Genomic DNA, 19,713 nt, shown 5'->3' on the forward strand with positions numbered 1-19,713 from the left:
ACAATCATATCATGTCTATGTGCATTAGAGCTTTCTTGTCCTTTATGTAATCCTCATAAAACGAGCACAGATTAATGCTGACATTCTCTTTTTATCGAGCTCAGCCAAGCTAAACACTTCCTAAAATGCTAATGCTTCCCAAACCCCCCCAAACAGGTGCCAATGCCAAACTGCGGTACCAGATTACCTCTGGGAACACCATGGGCGCATTCGATGTGGAGCCAGAGGTTGGCACGATCTTCATTGCCCAGCGGCTAGACTATGAGCAGGTGCAGCGCTATGAGTTACGACTGGTTGCGTCGGATGGAAAATGGGAAAACCAGACAATGGTTGTCATTAATGTCATCAACCAGAATGATGAGGCACCCCTTTTCACTCAGACTGAGTACCACGCCAGCGTCATGGAAGAACTTACAGAGCTTCCTGTCCTTGTACTTGAGGTGAAGAGTTAAAAGACTATTGTCAGTGTGTCAGTGTAAAAAATAGACGTCAGAGGCTTTGCATAAACATACCGGAAAAGAGGTGGAGAGAACTATCTGCATTCCTTTGCACTGACTATTAACTATTAAATGCCCCATATGTTCTGTGACAACTGTGTTGAATTCTTATATGCATGCCTGTTTTTTTCGCATCTGTTCTTCACACAGGTCTCAGCCACAGATCCAGATCAGGAGGCGGACCAGCGTGCAGTGCGGTATTCTCTACATGGGCAGGGAGCTGGTAGTGAATTCACCATAGATGAGATGAATGGTAGGATCTTCTCCCAACGTCGTTTAGATCGTGAGGTCCGCTCGGCCTGGCAATTTCTGGTACTTGCCACTGATGAGAATGGGGCAGGTCTTACCGGGTTTGCTGATGTTCTAGTCGAAGTGCAGGATATCAATGACAATGCACCTGTCTTCCTGTGTGCAACAGACAACTGCTTTTTGGGTCACGTGCCTGAGAACTCCCCAGCGGACACTTCCATAATGGAGATGCAGGCCACTGACCTAGATGATCCAAAAGTTGTGAAAAACGCTATCCTTACATACAGAATTGTGCAGAATGTGCGCAATGAGATCAATCTTAACCTTTTCTCCATCAACCCAGCCACAGGCACAATCTATACTGTTTTGCGCTCTTTGGACAGGGAAGTGGTGGATCGATATCTTGTTGTGGTAGAAGCTTGTGATGGAGGAGGACTTTTGGGGACAGGGACAGCCACCATCATAGTTTCTGACGTCAATGACCATCCTCCAGTGTTTACCCAGAGAGTCTACATGGCCTCTATGCCAGAAAACATGGACATCAACAGCGAGGCAGTGGTAGTGGCTGCCACCGATGGTGATGAAGGTGAAAATTCAGTCATGACGTTCAGCATCATTGGTGGGGATGAAGACCGCAAATTCTTCATTGAGACTGACAAGGTGAACCACCGTGGCATAGTGAGGCTGAAGAAGAAGATTGACTTTGAGAAGCCACATGAGCGCACATTCAACCTGACGATCAAAGTGGAGGATGCTGACTTCTTTAGCCTGGCCTACTGCATCATTCAGGTGGAAGACTCCAATGACCACACTCCAGTCTTCTTCCCACAGTTCTACGAAGCGGGATCCATGTTTGAGGATGTTCCAGTAGGCACCATCCTGGCACAGGTGACAGCAGTGGATCTGGACTCTGGACAAAATGGGAGGTTCACATACAGCATCGCCCCAGAATCTGACCCCTTTCAGCAGTTCCTGGTAGATAAGAGTGGTTGGGTTGTGGTAGCTGACTCTCTGGATAGTGAAAAGGTATCTCAACATAGGCTTATGATCCTGGCCACTGACATGGGCAGCCCTGCTCTGACTGGCTCTGCCATTGTGCTAGTGACCGTACAAGATGTCAATGACAATGGACCAGAGTTTGAGGCTCCATATCGGCCCATTGTGTGGGAGAACACTATTGCACCACAGGATGTTCACATGAACGATACATCCGTTCTGTTGCATGTTATTGACAGAGACACATCATCCAACGGAGGGCCTTTTTCCATCCGTCTGCTGATGCTGACATCTGATGTTACTAATTTCAACTTGACTGATCTGCGGAATGGCAGTGCCTTGATAACCGCTCTCCGCAGCTTTGACCGGGAACAGCAGAAGCAGTATCTTCTCCCCATCCTGATGATTGACAGCGGTTCACCACCAATGAGCTCCACCAGTACACTCACCATCATAATTGGAGATAAAAATGACCATCCCCATGCACCTGGACACAGCGAGTTCATTGTGTACAAATTACCGGGTATGTTCCAAAGAAATTACATAATCTTGCTACCATAGTACTGAGAAACACAGAAAATTCACTGCCTGTTGTTATTTACATCCCTTACAAAAAGTACTGTGGCAGTACCATAGTATATTGGTGGCGATACTATAGTATTTTGAAATATACCATGGTACTGAAATTCATATATCATTGTATTTTAATGGTACTCTAGGGTACTTCCAAGAATACCATGATACTACTATTCTGCATGTCCCGAATACCATGGTGGCACCATAGTACTTTTTGTAAGTGTTAACATATAATTTTGCATGATATTTAGTTGGTACTCCAAGGTCCTTTAAAATATACTTTGGTACTGCCATGGTAAATTTGTAAAAAATAAAATAAAAAAATAAACTATAGTATTGCCATGCTACATGTCCAGAATACCATGGTAGTACCATGTTTCACTTCCAAAATACCATGACATTATTTATTTTATACTACTTAAAAATATTTTAATAATGTGTAAGGAAATCATGGCTAAACACTACGTTTTTTAGTCTTCTTAATTTATCACATTTTAGGAAATTAATATAGTTTTACTTGATATATTTTTAGCATTTTCCTCTTTTCTCTGATGAAAATGCATTAGTCTTTTAATAAGAATTTGTCATGTAGCTTAAATATGCCATGATGGTAACAATTTACTTAAATCCAAGGCTTAAGAGGCACATAAACAGGAACCATTTTAAAGGGTGTTGATTTCATGACTAACAGGATTTCAGTATTTCGTTTTTCCTTTTGGAGAAATGGCAATGCTGCATGCTAATAGCATTGCATCCCTCCCCCCAACCCCCCGTGCTTGCTGTTTAAGTGGGTCCTTATGTGCCAGTGAGATGCTCTGCTTTTGCTTATCTTTTTAAAGATATTTCTCTTCCGCCCACCCACACAGGCGCATCGCCCCAGGTATCGCACAGGCTGGATGAAGGTAGCTTTTCTTTAACCTCATTATGTATTTTCCCCAGGTGCATTCCCCATGACAGTGCTTGGACAGGTTCAATCCCCTGACCTTGATGATTGGAGTGAGAAGGTTTACAAGTTCGAAGGCAAACCCCCCAGGTGCTTTGATCTTTTATTGAAGTTTGATTCAAACTCTACTGTGACACTTACAAGAGAGAAAAAAAAGCGAGGTTAAGGTAAAGGGTGTGAGCGTGCAGAGCCAGGGCTTGAAAACGAAATAAAAATTAAATCTGTTTACTCTGAGCTGAACTGATATTTTAACGTTTCTGTTCCTGCGTTCCTCTGATATTATTACAATTGGGTGGAAGAAATACCGGTTAATAACGTTATTTTTTAAAAACAATATTCTTTGCCTATAATTTGCCTAGGAAAAAAATAGATATCTAACGCTTAGTCACAGCAAATACAGCATCATCTTTTCTAGATTTTGGCCAAATGAAAGCTACTTAAAAAATATATAATAATCATAAAAAAAATATATTTACACTTTAAAGACATCAAACTATTTTTAAGATATTCAAAAATGTTTGCTGCATTGTTAAAATAATAAAATAAAATAAAAACTTGTATAAAATTTTGTTTTGAGAGTGAGAAAAAAAAAAACTTAAGTCACGGCTAACATTTCCTAAATAATGAAGGCTAAAATGCCTGTAGTCTAAAGCAAAATGTTTACAAACATTATAAAAACAGTTATTAGTTTAGACTATAAAAATGTAAATCCAAAAAAAAACAATTAATCTAAGGTGAAGCTGATGCCTACCTCTCTCATTCGGCACGAATCCAAATGTTTCCATGTTCCCGATGTATCTGGATTCTAAAATTGTATTTATTATATAGTGTTTGTACTTTAAATTATTATTATTTAAAATAATCTTGTCGGGTAATGGTTAATAATCGGTTAAGGAGCGTCGGATAGGAAAAATAACCGAAATTAACATCCCTAGTCGGTAATGTCACAGAGCAAAGAATATAGAATAATAGTTACTGTATAATAAGTAACGCTGTATATGCGTCTGAAAGTTGGACTTAGAATTATTTTGAGGTTAATATAGCAAATGAAAACTGTTAAGCTTCCGGGAAATTTGAGAAGCTCCGCTAGGCTAGTTTAGTTTCCCTTACTCCACAACAAATCATAACCGTATTTAGAAAATAACAAGAATTACAAATATAAGAAACTATAACAATATTAACGACAAACCAAAACTAATTAATTTAGGGCTAAAAAAACTCAAACCAAACCAATGGAAAATAAAATGTTTCCTTATCCGCAATGTATTTGAATGCCAAATGATTATAAAAATAGCCTACCTATATTTACAGTGTTTATTATAGCCTAATGTTCGTAAACATTTTGTGTCTGCATTATGTCTATTTCTTAATGAAGTAATCTTTTTTTTCTCTAAAAAAAGTACATGTTTTTTTTCTATATATGTATATATATATATATATATATATATATATATATATATATATATATATATATATATATATATATATATATATATATATATATATATTCTCTCTAATGAGCTGCATCTAAGTGTCGTGGCCTTTGTCCAAACCAGACTCTGTGGCTAATGCCAACAATGGCACCTTTAAGTAAAGTGCTTATGCTAACACTCCAGCAACCAATGCCAACTCAATCAGTTTAGTCTTGAGTTCAATCACAGTCTATTTCTGTCTGTTTCATTCAAAGCTGTGCCCGACGGTGTGTTGTGGAGGATCTCCTCATTAATTTGGATAATTAACACATTAATACATTAGCAGTTAGCTGTGTGCTAGCTAGTGTGACACATCTCTTGGCACCAAGAGCATAGCTTCGATCCAAGCAATTTTTCATTTGCTTACTTGTCAGTTAAGTACCTAATTTGGCACCCGAGCTGAAGGTTATCATCGAGGATGAACACTGTTCCTGTTATATGAACATGATTGAATTTAATTTGAGCAGTGACTACTGTGAGTTTAGCGACCTTGCTGCACAGTGTTTGAAGTTACAGGGCCAAGCAAATGCCATATTAAGAGCCATAAACCAGGGCTGCTGTAATAGACATGAAATGTCTATTTTCATTGTGTGTCTTTGTCCTCTAAGCTCACCCTACAAAACATATATGCCCTTATTTTACCAACAAATTTCAAGAGTGCATGGTTGTAGAACAAATGTACATTAATATAATGTACGAGCGTGAATCTCCCTATTTGCATGCAGATTTCCTTTGCTCTCGCACAAAACGGGATGCTCTCTGCGCAGGGATATGCTGCTCTCACCCATGTCCATTACAATTGTGCTAGAAATTCATTATTTTCGCACCTGTATTAAATGTTGTCAAAAATTATCAACCAATCAGACATTTTGGGGAAAGGATTTTTTGATGAATATAAAGTTTAAAAAAAGCATTCGTTTGAAATAAAAATTGTGTTAGTGTAACAAAAAGTCTTTACTGTGACAGCTGATATATACTGTACTTGTTAATTAAAGTATTCATTTCTTTAAAAAAAAAATTATAATAATAAAAAAAGCATACTGACCCCAATGTGAAGTGTAGGCTAATTATCTTTTTTTAAGCATATATCTCACACAGTTGAGTTGTGGTTTATGCTTAAAAGCAAGAAAAATGTGCACAAGAGGACACGCTTGAAAATGCACAAAAGAAATAATACAAATGTGACCTAGAGAGAGAAAGAGTGTATCCAAAAGAGAGACTAAGAGATTGGTGTGGCCCAGCTGTTCCTGGAATCTCTTATCCAGAATAGCAGAACTGTCCCTGTCATGGTCATTACATCTGGAGATGGAGACAGGAGTTGACATAAGTGCTTTCACTGATATACACACTGTCATTAATAATACATCTTGAGTTATCTTACAGCATCAGTGCTGCTCTCTCATATGTGATGATCCAAGAATGAACCTGGGAATGAATCACCAGTTACTGTACAGTTACTTTCTCTCTGGTTTAAAAGGGATAACTCACCCAAAAATGGAAATTCTGATACCATTCTGTCACCCTCGTTTTTTTCCAGACCCATATTTCAGAGGTGTTAGACAGAAAGTTGATGCTAGTAGATGCTGTCAAACTCCAAAATGAAAAAAAGAACCAAAAGTATTATAAATGTCTTCCCTCTATATGTACATTCCAAATGCTATAAAGCCATAAAAGATAGCTTTGCGTGAGGAACAGGACAAATGTGTGAAAAAGAAATGAGTAAATTATGAATTTCTTTTTTAAATCATTATTATAATATAAATATTTACAGGTGGTCAATTGAGATGATCATCAATACACTAGTTGAATATTGAGTCGTGAATTAATTCTCATCCTTTTAACCCACTGAACATGACCCCACACAGGCAATTCAGCCTGAACCAAAACACCGGTCAGCTGAGCATCCGAGAGGGAACACCAGCTGGATTCTACAGCCTGCAGGTGAGGGTGGCAGATAAGAGCTGGCCTGATGTCACCTCATCAGCCGAGGTCATGGTGATGGAGCTGGAGGAGGAAGCGCTGAGGAATGCTGGGTCAATCAGACTGGCCAGTAGGTGACTCTTCGTTTAAAAAAGAAAAAACTGACAATAGAACTTGTTTTTGTTTTAATTTTTTTTAATCTATTATTTCTTAAACATATGCTTAACCTTTTTGTTAGTTTAACATTCATTTTATGTGAGAAGATTTTATTTTCCCCAAAAATGCTATGTTACTGCATTGGACTCCAACTTTGTGACTCTTGTGGAGTTCCCGTTTAGAAATGAACAACCTACAAAGAATTGCTTGTAGATATCTCATCATGCAATATTATTACCAAATGTAGTATTTCTATCAACTTGTTTTCTTTCAAATGGCCATTGGGTTTTGTGTTTCTTTTTGGAGCTTATTGCTATTTATCTGAATTATTGCACCTCTGTTTTTGAGCGCACATTGCAAAAATTATCCACAAAAAATCTTTATTTCTTTTTCACTCAGAAATTTAGGTGCAGAAGCTCAGATCAGTGAAGCCTATGAGTACGGTAGTCAGTTCCAAAAATAAATAAGTAAATAAAGTACAAAAAACATTTTGAAAAAAACACATAACATTTGCATCATTGTGTCCCAGTTGAAAAAAGTGACTGATTTTTATGCTCAGTCATTTCATTTCACCGTAAAAGTTTATGCATCACATTTCAATGTAGATTTTGTAAGTGTATCACATGTAATGCAGGCTTTTATTGATAAAGGAGCATAATGCAGTACACAGCCTGAGAGTAAGTGCTCTAACATATTTCATATGCGAAGAGGCCATCTGCTTGTAAGTCTTAGCATATAAGAGCCATTGTGGGAAAAAGTCCAACAAAATAGAGAGATGGTGGAAAATATATGGTAAAAAAAAAACTACATTTGGTACAAGGAATATTTTAAGTTGTAAAAAAATTTTAAGAAACAGTATGATGTTAATAAATATGCTTGGATTTTACACTAATGGCAAGTTCTTTGTATGTGTGTGTTTGTTAATGCACAGACCTTTCTGCAAATGAGTTTTTCCGAGCATCAACTAATGAGGAGAGCCGATACATGCGTCTCCGTCGCCTCTTGTCCGAGCTCTTCCAGATTGATATTGAGAACGTTGACATCTTTAGCCTGGCCAGTGGCAGTCAACCAATACAGCATCACCTCAGCGTGTGGTTTGCCGCCCATGGCTCGTCATACTACAAGCCAGAGAAACTCCACGGCTATGTGGCAATGCACAAAGCCAAGGTGAAAAAGATATGCACACAAAAAACATCACACTTTCTCACCAATCCTTGTCTCCTGTGTTTCTCACATAGGCACAGACATGGAGTCTATAAAGCCATTCACATTTACATGCGTCTCACATATGCACTAAGAGACACACTTTGCAATGGTTCAATAAATATTTAATTTCCATGTAAGGTGGGCTGACGCTTTGGGCTGGGGAAGCAAGCAGGATTTCTTATAACGATTGAGGGAGGAATGGATAGAAAGAACATGTGGCTCCCTGTGCAGCATCCATCAGTCTATAAATCAGGTGTAGAGTGGGTGCTCTTCACAGCCCAGCGTGGTGCTAATACTCTCACCGAGATGATGTTGATGCACTACACAGGAAGCTGCTCTGACATTTTTAGAGCCGCTGCTGAGGGATATGATGGACTGCCCTTGAGTCCAGAACAAACATACACACTCACACTAACAACACATGTACAGAAATGATTATAGTGAATCACCTGTGTTGCTTTGTTCCACTTGTGAATTGTTTTGGATAATAATGTATATAGATAAAAAAAGTGTTTTCTTATGCTAAAGAAAGAAAATGAAAATGTAGTCATCAGAAAGAAATTGAAAATATAGTCATCCAAATGTATGCTCTTGTCGTTCCAAACCAATATGACATTTCCTTTACTGTTTCCAAACTCCTCTTTTCCTTAATTTAATTTAATTTTATTTTATTTTCAGTAGTCTGACAAAAGTTGTCTTTTCCATATAACTAAAGTGAATATTGACTGGTAAATTAAAGGAAATAACAGGTTGAATGTGGGGGAAAAAGAAAGGAAGAAATTTGTAAAATTGAAACATAATATTTGCTCGAATGTACTTTGTATTTTAGCTTTTCGTTTTATTTCATTTAACTTGCAATCTAGTTGTAGTTATGTCAGGTTGCTAACTGTTCCAATATGTTGTTTTGCTTATGTGTAGAATATGTTTTTATATAAAAAAAGATATCAATCATCAAATATTGTAAAAAGGAATCAGTTGTTTGAAGTAACATTAATTCAGCAAGTAATTTAGTAGGATTTGTAATTCTCTTTCAGCTGGAGTCCGCTCTTGGTGTGCCCATTCTACAGGTGGGGGTGGACGAGTGCACCTATGCTGCCTGCGGTCAAACAGGTGGCTGCTCTAACAAGGTGACATTCAGTGACACCCCTAAAACACTGAACAATGGAAATGTCTCTTTGGTGTCTGTCTCAGCCAAAGCGAGCGCTCAGTGTGGCTGTCTTGCTCGAGAGCGCGTTCACCTGCACTGCTCTTCATACTCACACAACCCTTGCCTGAATGGAGGCACCTGTGTGGACAGTGAACTAGGCTACAGGTAAAACAGTCTAATGTTCTAGCACTCATGTCTTGTTAAAAATTGCTTGTTTCATTATATGATAGAATAAATGATGTTTATTGATATAATGCAGTTTCACTTTTGGTGAAGTAAAATCTACTACTAATCTACTACTCTGTTGTAGGTGTAAATGTCCCCCTATGTTTGATGGACCAGAATGCCAGCAAACCAAGCACAGTTTCCTGGGTAATGGTTATGCTTGGTTCTCTCCCATAAGGCCTTGCTTCCAGAGCCACATCTCTCTGGAGTTTATTACAGAGGTAGGCAATGGTCTGCTATTCTACAATGGCCCAATGGGAACACCTCAGCCTGGAGAAAAAGAGGACTTCATTGCACTGGGTATGTATGACAAATGATCATGTTTAACTGTTTATTTGCCTAGTGCAGTGGAAAGTGACATGTCAATTTAGAATGTACTGTGTTATTTTAGTACTATATATCTACTATTTCTGTATTTATTAATATTCTGAATTAGCCTGTGTTCAGTTTTTATTTAGTTTAGTTATACTTTTAGTTATGTGCTTTTGTCATTTTTGTTAGTTTTTTCTATACAGTTAATTTATTTATTTTTTTATTCTAAAAACAATCTCCATAACAGAGAGAATATACGTCCATAGTACCATCATAATTTAAGATTCTCTTGTTACACTGCATGACATTAATTTCCTCTAACGATTAATTGTGTTACTAAAATCGATTAATGGCAACAAGCACAATCTGAAGTGAGTCATTAATTATAGATGTGTGTAAATATGTGTTGTCAGCAGTGGTATGAATGGGGTTTGGTGAAAAGTCACTGGTGAAGGTCAGATATTCAGATTCTATGCCACCTGTCCAGTACTGTATTGTGCAACTGGTCGTGTGATTTCAGGAAACGACCCTCCTGTGGCCTTGCATTAGCTTACATCATCAGTTTGGAACAAACTTGTTTTTATTGAACTGGGGCAAAAGCCCTGCCACTGCAGTGACAGCAATTTCAAACTGACCACAAATAATTTTTACTGCTGGGGGTCAAAACCAATCTTAGGGGGCATTAAACAGCATTAGATTTTCACGTCACATGTGTTTGTGGTACCAGTGTCATATGCCTTCCTATAGTGAGTTTGAGAACTTGTTAAAGGTGAAGTGTAGCCTACTAGTGGCACCAAATAGATTTTTGCCATTTTATGTTGCTCTGGGAAAAAATCATTAGTCTGTTTGCTCAAAAAAATTGTAAGCTGCATGATTTGAGGTGTCATTCATGTTTGTAGCACAAATAACACAAGCTCAAACAAGTCTTTAGGCCCAGAACTCCCTTTTTTGCAGTGTTAATTTGTGAAATGGTTTCAAATTGGGTCAGTAAGTTTTTTCTTTTAAATGAGTATTGCTTTTATTCAACAAAGATGCCTTACATTTTCACAGTTTCCATAAAAATAGCCAATTCATTAAATTAAAATTATTTCTGAAGGATCACTGAAGGAAGACTGAAGTAATGGCTACTAATAATTCAGCTATTACAAGAATAAATGACATTTTAAAAGATATTAATTGTAATAATACTTTTTTGTTTCTAATGTTTCTTTATCAAATAAATGCAGCCTTAGTGAGCATAAGAGACTTCTTCCAAAAATTTTAGAACATTTTACCAACCTCAAACTTTTGAATGGCACTATACCTGTTGGCATTCACTATCATCAATATACTCTTTTTTGTTTTTTCATTAGAGCTGAAAAAAGGAATTCCTGTGCTGAGTGTGAATCATGGTTCAGGGACTCTAACACTGCAGCTGTCCGCGAGAGCCACTGTCACGGACCGCCGCTGGCATCTCCTCGACATCATCAGCGATGGCAAGGTAGAAGCATAGACTGAAATGCACGTGACCAGGATGAGAAATTGGGCATTTGCCTTTCCCAGATGAATTTTAGTTTGACTTAATAATGTTCTCATCCTGACCTCAATTTTATTGAGACATGAAGCTGTCAGAGAGTCCAGATCATCACATAGCTCTGATGTTCACACTGGGTTAAGCAGATTGTGAGCTTTATTGCCCTCTTGAATTTGGGTCTAAAATATCCATTATGAAACGTGACCTCTCGTGCAGTGTATTACTTTGTCTTGAAGTCATTATTGTGTGTGTGCGTGCGTGTGTGTGTGTGTGTGTGTTGTGTAGACTGTCCAGATGATTCTGGACCACTGCTCTGGTGCCATGGTGAACGAGGTGGAAGGCCTGGGAGTTGAGATGTTTGAGACTGATCAGTCGTTGTGCAAGGCCTCCGGAGAGACGCCAGGCAGTGAAAGGTAAATTTTTTTTATCTTAATATACTGATAGAGAAATACCCTGCTAAAAAAGTATCTACTTAGACCATTTGCTTGCTGGTCCAGGATTACAGATTTTACTACATTGCAACTTTATTAAGAACCCCATGAAATGAAAACAAGAGTTTTGTGGATTTTTGATTTCATCCGAGTGTCATGGCCTTATACCTTTAGCCCATATATATTTTTTTTCTTTAGGACAAAAGACCAAAATGCTGTTAACTTAATTTTTCACGAAGCCATATACAAATGTTTGTCCGATAAAAATGATCTCTAGAATACCACCTGCCTTTGAATAGCAATAGCAAGTAGTAAATCATGGTTCCTGGATGTGATGTAAACTAAATGCCACATTTGCTCATTTCACTTCAGGTTTTTGGATGTGTACCAACCTCTCCAGTTGGGTGGGGTTAAAGAGACACACTCACCCCGTAGCTCACACCCCCATTACAAAGGATTTGTGGGATGTGTGAGGAACCTGGTGGTGGATAGTCAGGTAAAACCAATGTAAATCTGTTTAACTTTCTGGAGAGAGTCTTGACAAAAGAAATTTATATAATTTAACAAAACAAGTATAAACAAAATAATTAAATACTCTCAACTGACAAAAATGGAATATTGACTATTACAGACTCCTTTTCTTTCATTGTGCAATGGGACTGTGGGAAATATTAGCCAAAAACAAATGCACAAGCGCACAGTCCCAAATTTGTTTTGGAAAAAAACAAATAATAAAACCAATGGCATGCTTGGCTTAATATTTAAAGCATACAATCTTCAGTGTATTTGGTAGGCACTAATTCTGTTTGCATCGATTATTTGTAAATACAAACACGGTGTAGATATTTCTATTTCAAAAATGATTGCACAACACTGTGCTTTTTTAGTTTTTTTGACAGTGGGCCTAATTCATAAAACAAAATCGAAATGAATTCTGCTGGAAATAATTAAGAAACACAAAATTTGCACATATGCACTACTGCATCTTATTCAAATGAATGCAGAAATTATTTATAATCATGCGTCACGTATGAACCTGTCAGTGTTCAACGTCTTTTCTTTTTCTGGCTGAGATTAAGACAATGTTTTTCAATCCACAATCTTTTGTTTGGACAGAACAGACGTTCACCTGAGCCACTTTCTGACAGTGGGTCGATATGGATCAATGATGTTCAGAATTGTTCTGACTCGGGCCTTTCTGTGTGCATGTGTCTGTTTTCTGTCAGGTGTACGACCTCGGCAGCACAGCAGAGAGTGAGAACAGTGCCCCGGGATGTGCCCTAACAGATGGTGTGTGTCTGACCGCTGGAGGACCCTCCTGTGGGGTCCATGGGAAATGTCTGGGGGAATGGGGCTCCTTCAGCTGTGATTGCCACCCTGGATATAGCGGACACAAGTGTGACAAAGCGCTTCCTGAGTGGTCGTTTGAGAAGGACAGTGTTCTGAGGTACCAGCTGAGAGGTGGAGGAAGTCCACGCAAAACCCAAGCTCACTTCCTGCTGAGAACCCGCTCCTCCATGGGCAGCCTGCTCAGCATGGCCTCACGTGACACCAACGAGTTCATTATCCTTGAAGTGAGTGGTACACATGAATGCAATGACATCTAGTGCAATAGTATCTGTTTTAAGCATCCCTTAAGTGTCCAAATACATCTGAAAATGTTTTTAAAGCTGTAACGCTGTGTCATCTTCTTGTCTCTCAGATGGTAGATGGGTTCCTCACTGTCGGTGCAAACCTTGGAGACGGCAATCACTCTCTGAAGTTAACAGGTCATCGTGTGAACCACGGCCAGTGGGTCTTCATTAGCCTTCATCGCTATGACAACACCTTTACCCTGCGACTGGAGCAGGGAGGGGGGTCACGGGAGGTCACAGGGGTCCTGGGTCAGAAAAAGGAAATAGTAGTTCACCCCTCCAGTGTGTTTCTGGGAAACAGTGCAACTCCAAACGCACAGAGAGACTTTCAGGGTGGGTTTTCTCTTCCCTTTTTCAAAGTAGCTGTGTAATGAATGAAGTTATGCACAGTCAAAAAAAATAGTAAACCTTAAAAAATAATAAATAAATAAAATAGAAATAAAATAAATAAAAAACTTTGTACAAATATCCAAAAAATGTATAAATTCATAGTAACAAATACAAAATCTGTAAGTTCTGTAGTGTTTTCACCATGTTTCTTTTACCGTACAGGCTGTATGCGGGACGTAAGACTGAATGGTCACTCTCTGCCACTGGATGGTCAGGGCACAGAGTTCAGTACTGTGCTGGAGCGCCGTGGAGTCGTGCCCGGCTGCCACTCTGACGCCTGCAGTGTCAAACCCTGCCTGAGTCCGCTGTACTGCGTCGACCTGTGGAGGAAACACGAGTGCAGGTGAACACTCTCTCCTACACGGTTTCCTTCTGTCAAATGCCTCTTCATTCATTTTAACATCCGCTCTCTTACTCCAGGTGTCCAACCAATCAGGTTGCAGTGGTGGATGAGGTCACAGGTCTTCTGCATTGCTCCCCATCCCCCTGTGTCCCCACCTCATGTCATAATGGTGGCACCTGCCTGGCTCACTCCACCAAGAGCTACCAGTGCCGCTGTCCAGAGGGCTTCAGGGGCCAGTGGTGTGAGATCGGCCGGGTCAAATCTCTCCATCTCACAGCGCTCAGTCCCAGCTCCATCCTAGCCATCAGCATGTGTCTACTCATCTTTTTCGGTAACTGTCAGGGTATCATGGAACACTTTTCATGAAAAGCATTTTAAAGTCTCCTTTATCAATGTGGAACTATAACGAGACCCTCTAAGTAGAGTAAGTAGAGACTGGTCAGTAACACCAGTCAGTAGAGAGACAACTCATTCAAAAGAATGATGAGGCAGGCCAGTCGTGTGTGTGTGTGTGTGTGTGTGTGTGTGTGTGTGTGTGTGTGTGTGTGTGTGTGTGTGTGTGTGTGTGTTCGTGACAGGACACCTCAGAAAGGTACATCCATGACGTGACAGGCTGGCAGTGCCCTCCAGGCCTCTCTGCCAGCTCTGACACGCCGTCAGCACATCACAAGCAGACACACAAATCCTTTTTAAAGCATTACTGCATGCAGGCAGGAAGAAATCACTCATCAACTGAAGCACAAAAAGAGAAACGTGCTGCCAGATGATGGAATTGGTTGGGCTTATGGCCTTCAGAGAAACTTGGCAGAAAATGATGGGTTATTTTTGGATTTATCTGTCTGTAATTGAAAAGAGGAGTCTTACCATCCATGAACTGGCAAGATGAGATGAGCTGGTGGAAGCTGAAGCCTGCAGTCAGACTGTTGCACTTAAAAAATGAAATTAAAACTGATCTTGTTTACTCTGTAAAAAAAAAAAATTAAAGGATGATTTACATATTGTCCACATTATTCCAAAGACAAAAAAATCCTTGTAATATTTCATCAAAATATGATTTTTCCCCCTCCACCTCTGAATCACAAATCTGGGATCCAAAATCTGGGATTTTGTCAATTTAGTGCATTCTTTCTGAATAAAAGTATTAATTTCTTTATTAACTTTGCTGACCTCAAACTTTTGAACAGTTGTGTAAAAAAAAAAATGCAAAAGAGAAGCATTTTCATTAATTGTTTTCAACGTCTTTTGGACCTCTTTGCATGTCGCAAAATGTAACTTACCTTAAGCATCCACAGTTCAACAAAAAATATACTTTTAATAACTGGTGTCATCATTCTTGTATTAATCTCTCTCTCTCTGTCCTCTGCAGCCGTGCTTGTGGCGGTGACCGTATGGAATCAGAAGGGTAGTCGGAATAAGTTCCGCAAGCGAGGTGTTTACCACATCCCAGCGGAGAACGAGAGCTGGGAGGACATCCGGGAGAACATCCTCAACTACAACGAGGAGGGAGGAGGAGAGCAGGACCAGGTATTCCATTAACGTAGGGCAGCCGCGGGAGATATTGATTTACTTTCAGTAAGACTCGGGTCAGGGGAATGACCTCCATCGGCATCTACAATCAACTGCAATACCATCATCCTCTAGGTGGCAGCATTCAGCTCTTTAGAATTTCAATCTGCATTCTACATACTCCCTACTGTTCCTCATACAGTTCAAAAAGTATGCTATATTGTTGTCACATGACCGCTTAGAGAGTTTGAGATATATGTCATAAAGTGGCGTTCTATAGTACTCCCCCAGAATTTAAAGTGTTGCCTGTGTGTCCAACAGAATGCCTATGACATCACTGAGCTGAAGAGGCCTCTGTGTTCCAGCTTGTCACAGTCCTCCTCCTGCACCACCGCCCCCCTCATCAAATCATCCCAGGGCTCTCAGGAGGAGGTCCATCCCTGCGGACACATCAGCCTTCCCTACCACCACAATGCCAGCTGCAGCGGTCCCTGCTCCATGGACTTCAAGAGCTACGTGTCGCGCATCATCTGGGAGGCTGATAATGACAGCCTTGCGTTCCCCATGGACACCTACCACGTGTACTGCATCGAGGGAATGGGCTCCAGCGCGGGCAGCCTCAGCTCTCTGGGATCGGCTGTTTCAGAGGAGGCCTTCACCTACGACTCTCTGCGGCACTGGGGCTCCAAGTTCGAAGCCCTCAGCGAGCTTTATCATCGACCTGAGCTGGCCATCCCCTACATGGACACGGTGCAAAGCCAAAGCCAGGAACAATAACCTTCAAGTTACTGATGACTTCAAGCCCAGCGTTTGTTTTTGTGTTAGTGTTTTATAGCCTTTATAGGGTTCCAACTCTACAAAAATGTGTCCTAAGTAACGGTTTCTGTTCATTTCAGATCACACAGCTTTAAGTGTGAGAAGCAGCTGAGGTTAGAGAAATGATTTGTTTTATTTATTGAGTAAAATATTAAATGTACTGTATTTATTTTTGCTCTGATAGGGAACAAAGCCAGTGAATCATCAGGACTTCACCATGATGAAAATGGTATAGTCACATCCAGCATCTCACAACTAATGTGCGTTTTAGTGAACACACGTGACTAATGCTGCATTCCTTTTGACTCCGAAATTTACAGCTTTCTTTGTGGAAATGTGCATTAGAATGCCACTTTATGTAAGATATCCATCTTAGAAGCTTGTGCGGAACTTTGATTTTGCCAAATTTTTTATTCACAGTAGCGTTCAGAAGTTTGGGATCGGTAAGATTTTTATTGTAAAAAATTAAAATTAAAATCCAGTAAAACATTGACATTGTGAAGTATTATTACGTTTTAAAATAACCTTTTTATATTTTAATATATTTTTAAAAAAATGTAATTCATTCCTTTGATGGCAAAACTGAATTTCTAGGATTTTTTTATAAAAATAACATTTTAATTTTGAACAATGTGATGTGTCTTTACCTGTCACTTTTGATCAATGTAATGCATTATTGCTGAATAAAAGCATTCATTTCTTTAAAGAAAAATACAAAAATAATACAAAATCTTACTGACCCCAAACTTTCCCATAAACGGGGTTCCCATAGTCCTGAAAGACCAAAACAAGCAGACAAATACATAAATAAAATATAATTTTAAAGTATTTCTTAGCATAGAAAATACTTAATTCATTAAGTTCTATAAAATCTCCAAAACAAATTTATAATTTAATGAAAATATCATGATCAAGTCATGTTAAATTACTGGAAAACTAATGGACATGTCATTGAAAATGCACAGAAAAATTTGTTAGGAAGTGTGGGAACCCTGCTTGAACATGACCCAGTTAACAATAAACATTCACTGCATCAATGAGACAAATTTTCCTACATTTATCCACTGATGAAACCTGTTTAGCAGAGTTTTGCAGTGACAGGTGTGTAAAACACTAAATGATCTTTTCCAGATCATCATACACCAGCACAGCCATTTTGTTTCTTTATGTCATTGAGAATCAGACCACAGAACATGGTTTTATGGTCAGACGTCATAAAAATGAAATAGATCCCACATCCGCCTTTGAATGGAGTGCAGCATTATTCCCAGCAGTTTACTGTTTAGAGCGTAATGTTTTATAAATCAGCACTTGACCAAAACACTTTTGTTTTAATGGACCCAGCTGCACTAGTGATGGATGCCCTCTTCAGAATTTGAACACTGAAGCATAAATTTGCCAAAAAAGGGGGTCATAAAGACACCAAAAGACTTCACAGGTGACTGATGTGCCAATGAATCACATATCCGCTCTTGCAAAAAGAGCATAAGTTACATTACTTTCAGTCAGTGGCAGTATAAATCTGCATTCTGCCATGAATATTCATTGTGTAGGGTTTTTTTTTTTTTTTTTCATGAGGATACCAATCATTTGTGATGCTGGTGTGCTGAAACGTGGTGACACTATGGTCTGTCACAACACCAGATGAATGTGTGCAGTATTGAGTAGCTGAGTCAAGACTCCACTGTGTCAAAGTCTGTTTAAAACGTTCAAATGTGGCCAGACACAGCGCAAATACAATCATTGTGAATATTTTAAATCGCAATACGATTACAAAGGCTCTGTATAGTTCTATTTTTATTGTTGTAAAACTAAAATTTGCAGGCTACATTTTGTAAGAACAGTGAGTCATAAGATTGTTTTTTTTTTCAGTTAGGTTAGTCCTCTAATAAATGCTCAGTAAAACCTGTAGAGACATAAACTGAGTCGAAGACATGACCATTGGCCTTTTTTCTGGAGAGGTCCGGGCAATGTCACTTCATGAATCTTGTAAACCTAACAAGAGCATAAGGTCATTGCCACAATGGCTCATAGTTGACTTGAAATGTTCCTTTTAACCCCTCACAGACCTGTGCTGCTCATTCTGCCATGTAAATAATGTACATACAGAAATACTTTTTCTAGGGACTTAACATTTCCTTTTTTTGTATATGAATTTTAATAAATAAAACGTTTTCCTTGATCAACCGTGAGAGCGAGGTTATTTTTATCGTGTAGTTTCCTCATGTTACACTTCACGCCTCAATGTCGCTGATTTTCTTTCGTGTTGTTTTATTGCCACCCAGCGGTGACTTACAGTAATCACAGGCTGCTTGTTTTTTTTTTCTGCAGTATTGTTTGCAATTGTCTCTTGATCTGTAGATTCCTGTTAATTTAGGCCATTTATATTATCATCTACATCATTTATATGAGTTTTCCAGCCTTTTTTAAACTTGCTGATGTTTGAACTTTTGTATATTTTCTATATTTAAGTTTGCTCTCATCCTTTTACATCAGTTTCTGAACTTAGATCTGTAAGAGTATTACTATTGAGTGCCATAAATTGTCTTATCAATTTTCTTTTTATTCTTGACAGGCTCCTGTTCTGCACCAATCTGTCTCCTCTACTAATCTTAGGAGCTGTGTAGTCCAGTATAAAGGTCAGCTGGTCAGTGTTGTTTCGGTTCTTTGTAGTAATACAGTAATATGATTTTCCTACTTTGTCTAGCACATTTATTTGACTATATTTCTCCTGGTTTGAATTTTTGAGCTACCTTAGTCTCTTTAGTGGGTGTCATGATGTCTGACACATTTCTGGTTTATCTTCATGACCTTTCTGACACCTTAGGTTCTGCTTATTAAACAATATATAATAATAATATATATCTGTTTGAATCTTCTCCAAGCCATCATGATGCAGTGGTATGTGGGACACATCATTAAAAGTAAAAGCGTGTAGTCTGGAGTGGGGTCTTTGTCTCAGAGGTTCTTGCAGGGGGTTGGGAGTTCAGGGGTAGGAAGCCCACTGAGGAGGGGACACTCGTTCCCAGACCTACACAATAACTCAAACAACAAAAGCATTGTAAGGAGAGTCCATGTCTTCAGTGCCAGCCACATGTCTGGGAGACACCTCTACACACACACTGGCTGGCCACTGCGTAAACACAGGAACTCTTTACAATATGTATCAAAATGTCAAGAGAATATTATCCAGCTCTAATAATTAGAAAACAGACCCTTTACTAAAGAATTGAGCTCTAGTTATAGCTAGCTGCTTCTGCAAATACTTGAGCTGCTTGAGTTTCTTGCCAAAGATTCTCCACATTGTATATCAAAAGGTGTTTGTCTTTATGGTCTTTCTTCTCTGTTTATCTGGAGGTGAGAACAGCAACAACTTTTTTT

The 19,713-nt window shown here is 39.0% G+C and overlaps 1 protein-coding gene across 1 annotated transcript in view; it reads left to right on the plus strand.

Annotated features, from left to right (window-relative positions):
• Positions 1–18,514, plus strand: part of LOC128031157 (neural-cadherin) — a 102,611-nt gene extending 84,097 nt beyond the window's left edge. The window contains exons 17-32 of the mRNA XM_052619394.1: positions 157–440; positions 648–2,265; positions 3,258–3,351; positions 6,599–6,783; positions 7,741–7,976; positions 9,050–9,327; positions 9,473–9,687; positions 11,052–11,179; positions 11,498–11,625; positions 12,016–12,139; positions 12,870–13,217; positions 13,346–13,610; positions 13,830–14,010; positions 14,088–14,341; positions 15,377–15,534; positions 15,838–18,514. Coding sequence (XP_052475354.1) covers positions 157–440; positions 648–2,265; positions 3,258–3,351; positions 6,599–6,783; positions 7,741–7,976; positions 9,050–9,327; positions 9,473–9,687; positions 11,052–11,179; positions 11,498–11,625; positions 12,016–12,139; positions 12,870–13,217; positions 13,346–13,610; positions 13,830–14,010; positions 14,088–14,341; positions 15,377–15,534; positions 15,838–16,293 — 4,952 coding nt within the window. The 3' untranslated portion in view covers positions 16,294–18,514. The remainder of the gene's footprint in view (positions 1–156; positions 441–647; positions 2,266–3,257; positions 3,352–6,598; positions 6,784–7,740; positions 7,977–9,049; positions 9,328–9,472; positions 9,688–11,051; positions 11,180–11,497; positions 11,626–12,015; positions 12,140–12,869; positions 13,218–13,345; positions 13,611–13,829; positions 14,011–14,087; positions 14,342–15,376; positions 15,535–15,837) is intronic.
• Positions 18,515–19,713: the final 1,199 nt, after the last annotated feature.

The sequence above is a fragment of the Carassius gibelio genome, chromosome A16, assembly GCF_023724105.1.
Source record: "Carassius gibelio isolate Cgi1373 ecotype wild population from Czech Republic chromosome A16, carGib1.2-hapl.c, whole genome shotgun sequence".
Classification (NCBI taxonomy): domain Eukaryota; kingdom Metazoa; phylum Chordata; class Actinopteri; order Cypriniformes; family Cyprinidae; genus Carassius; species Carassius gibelio.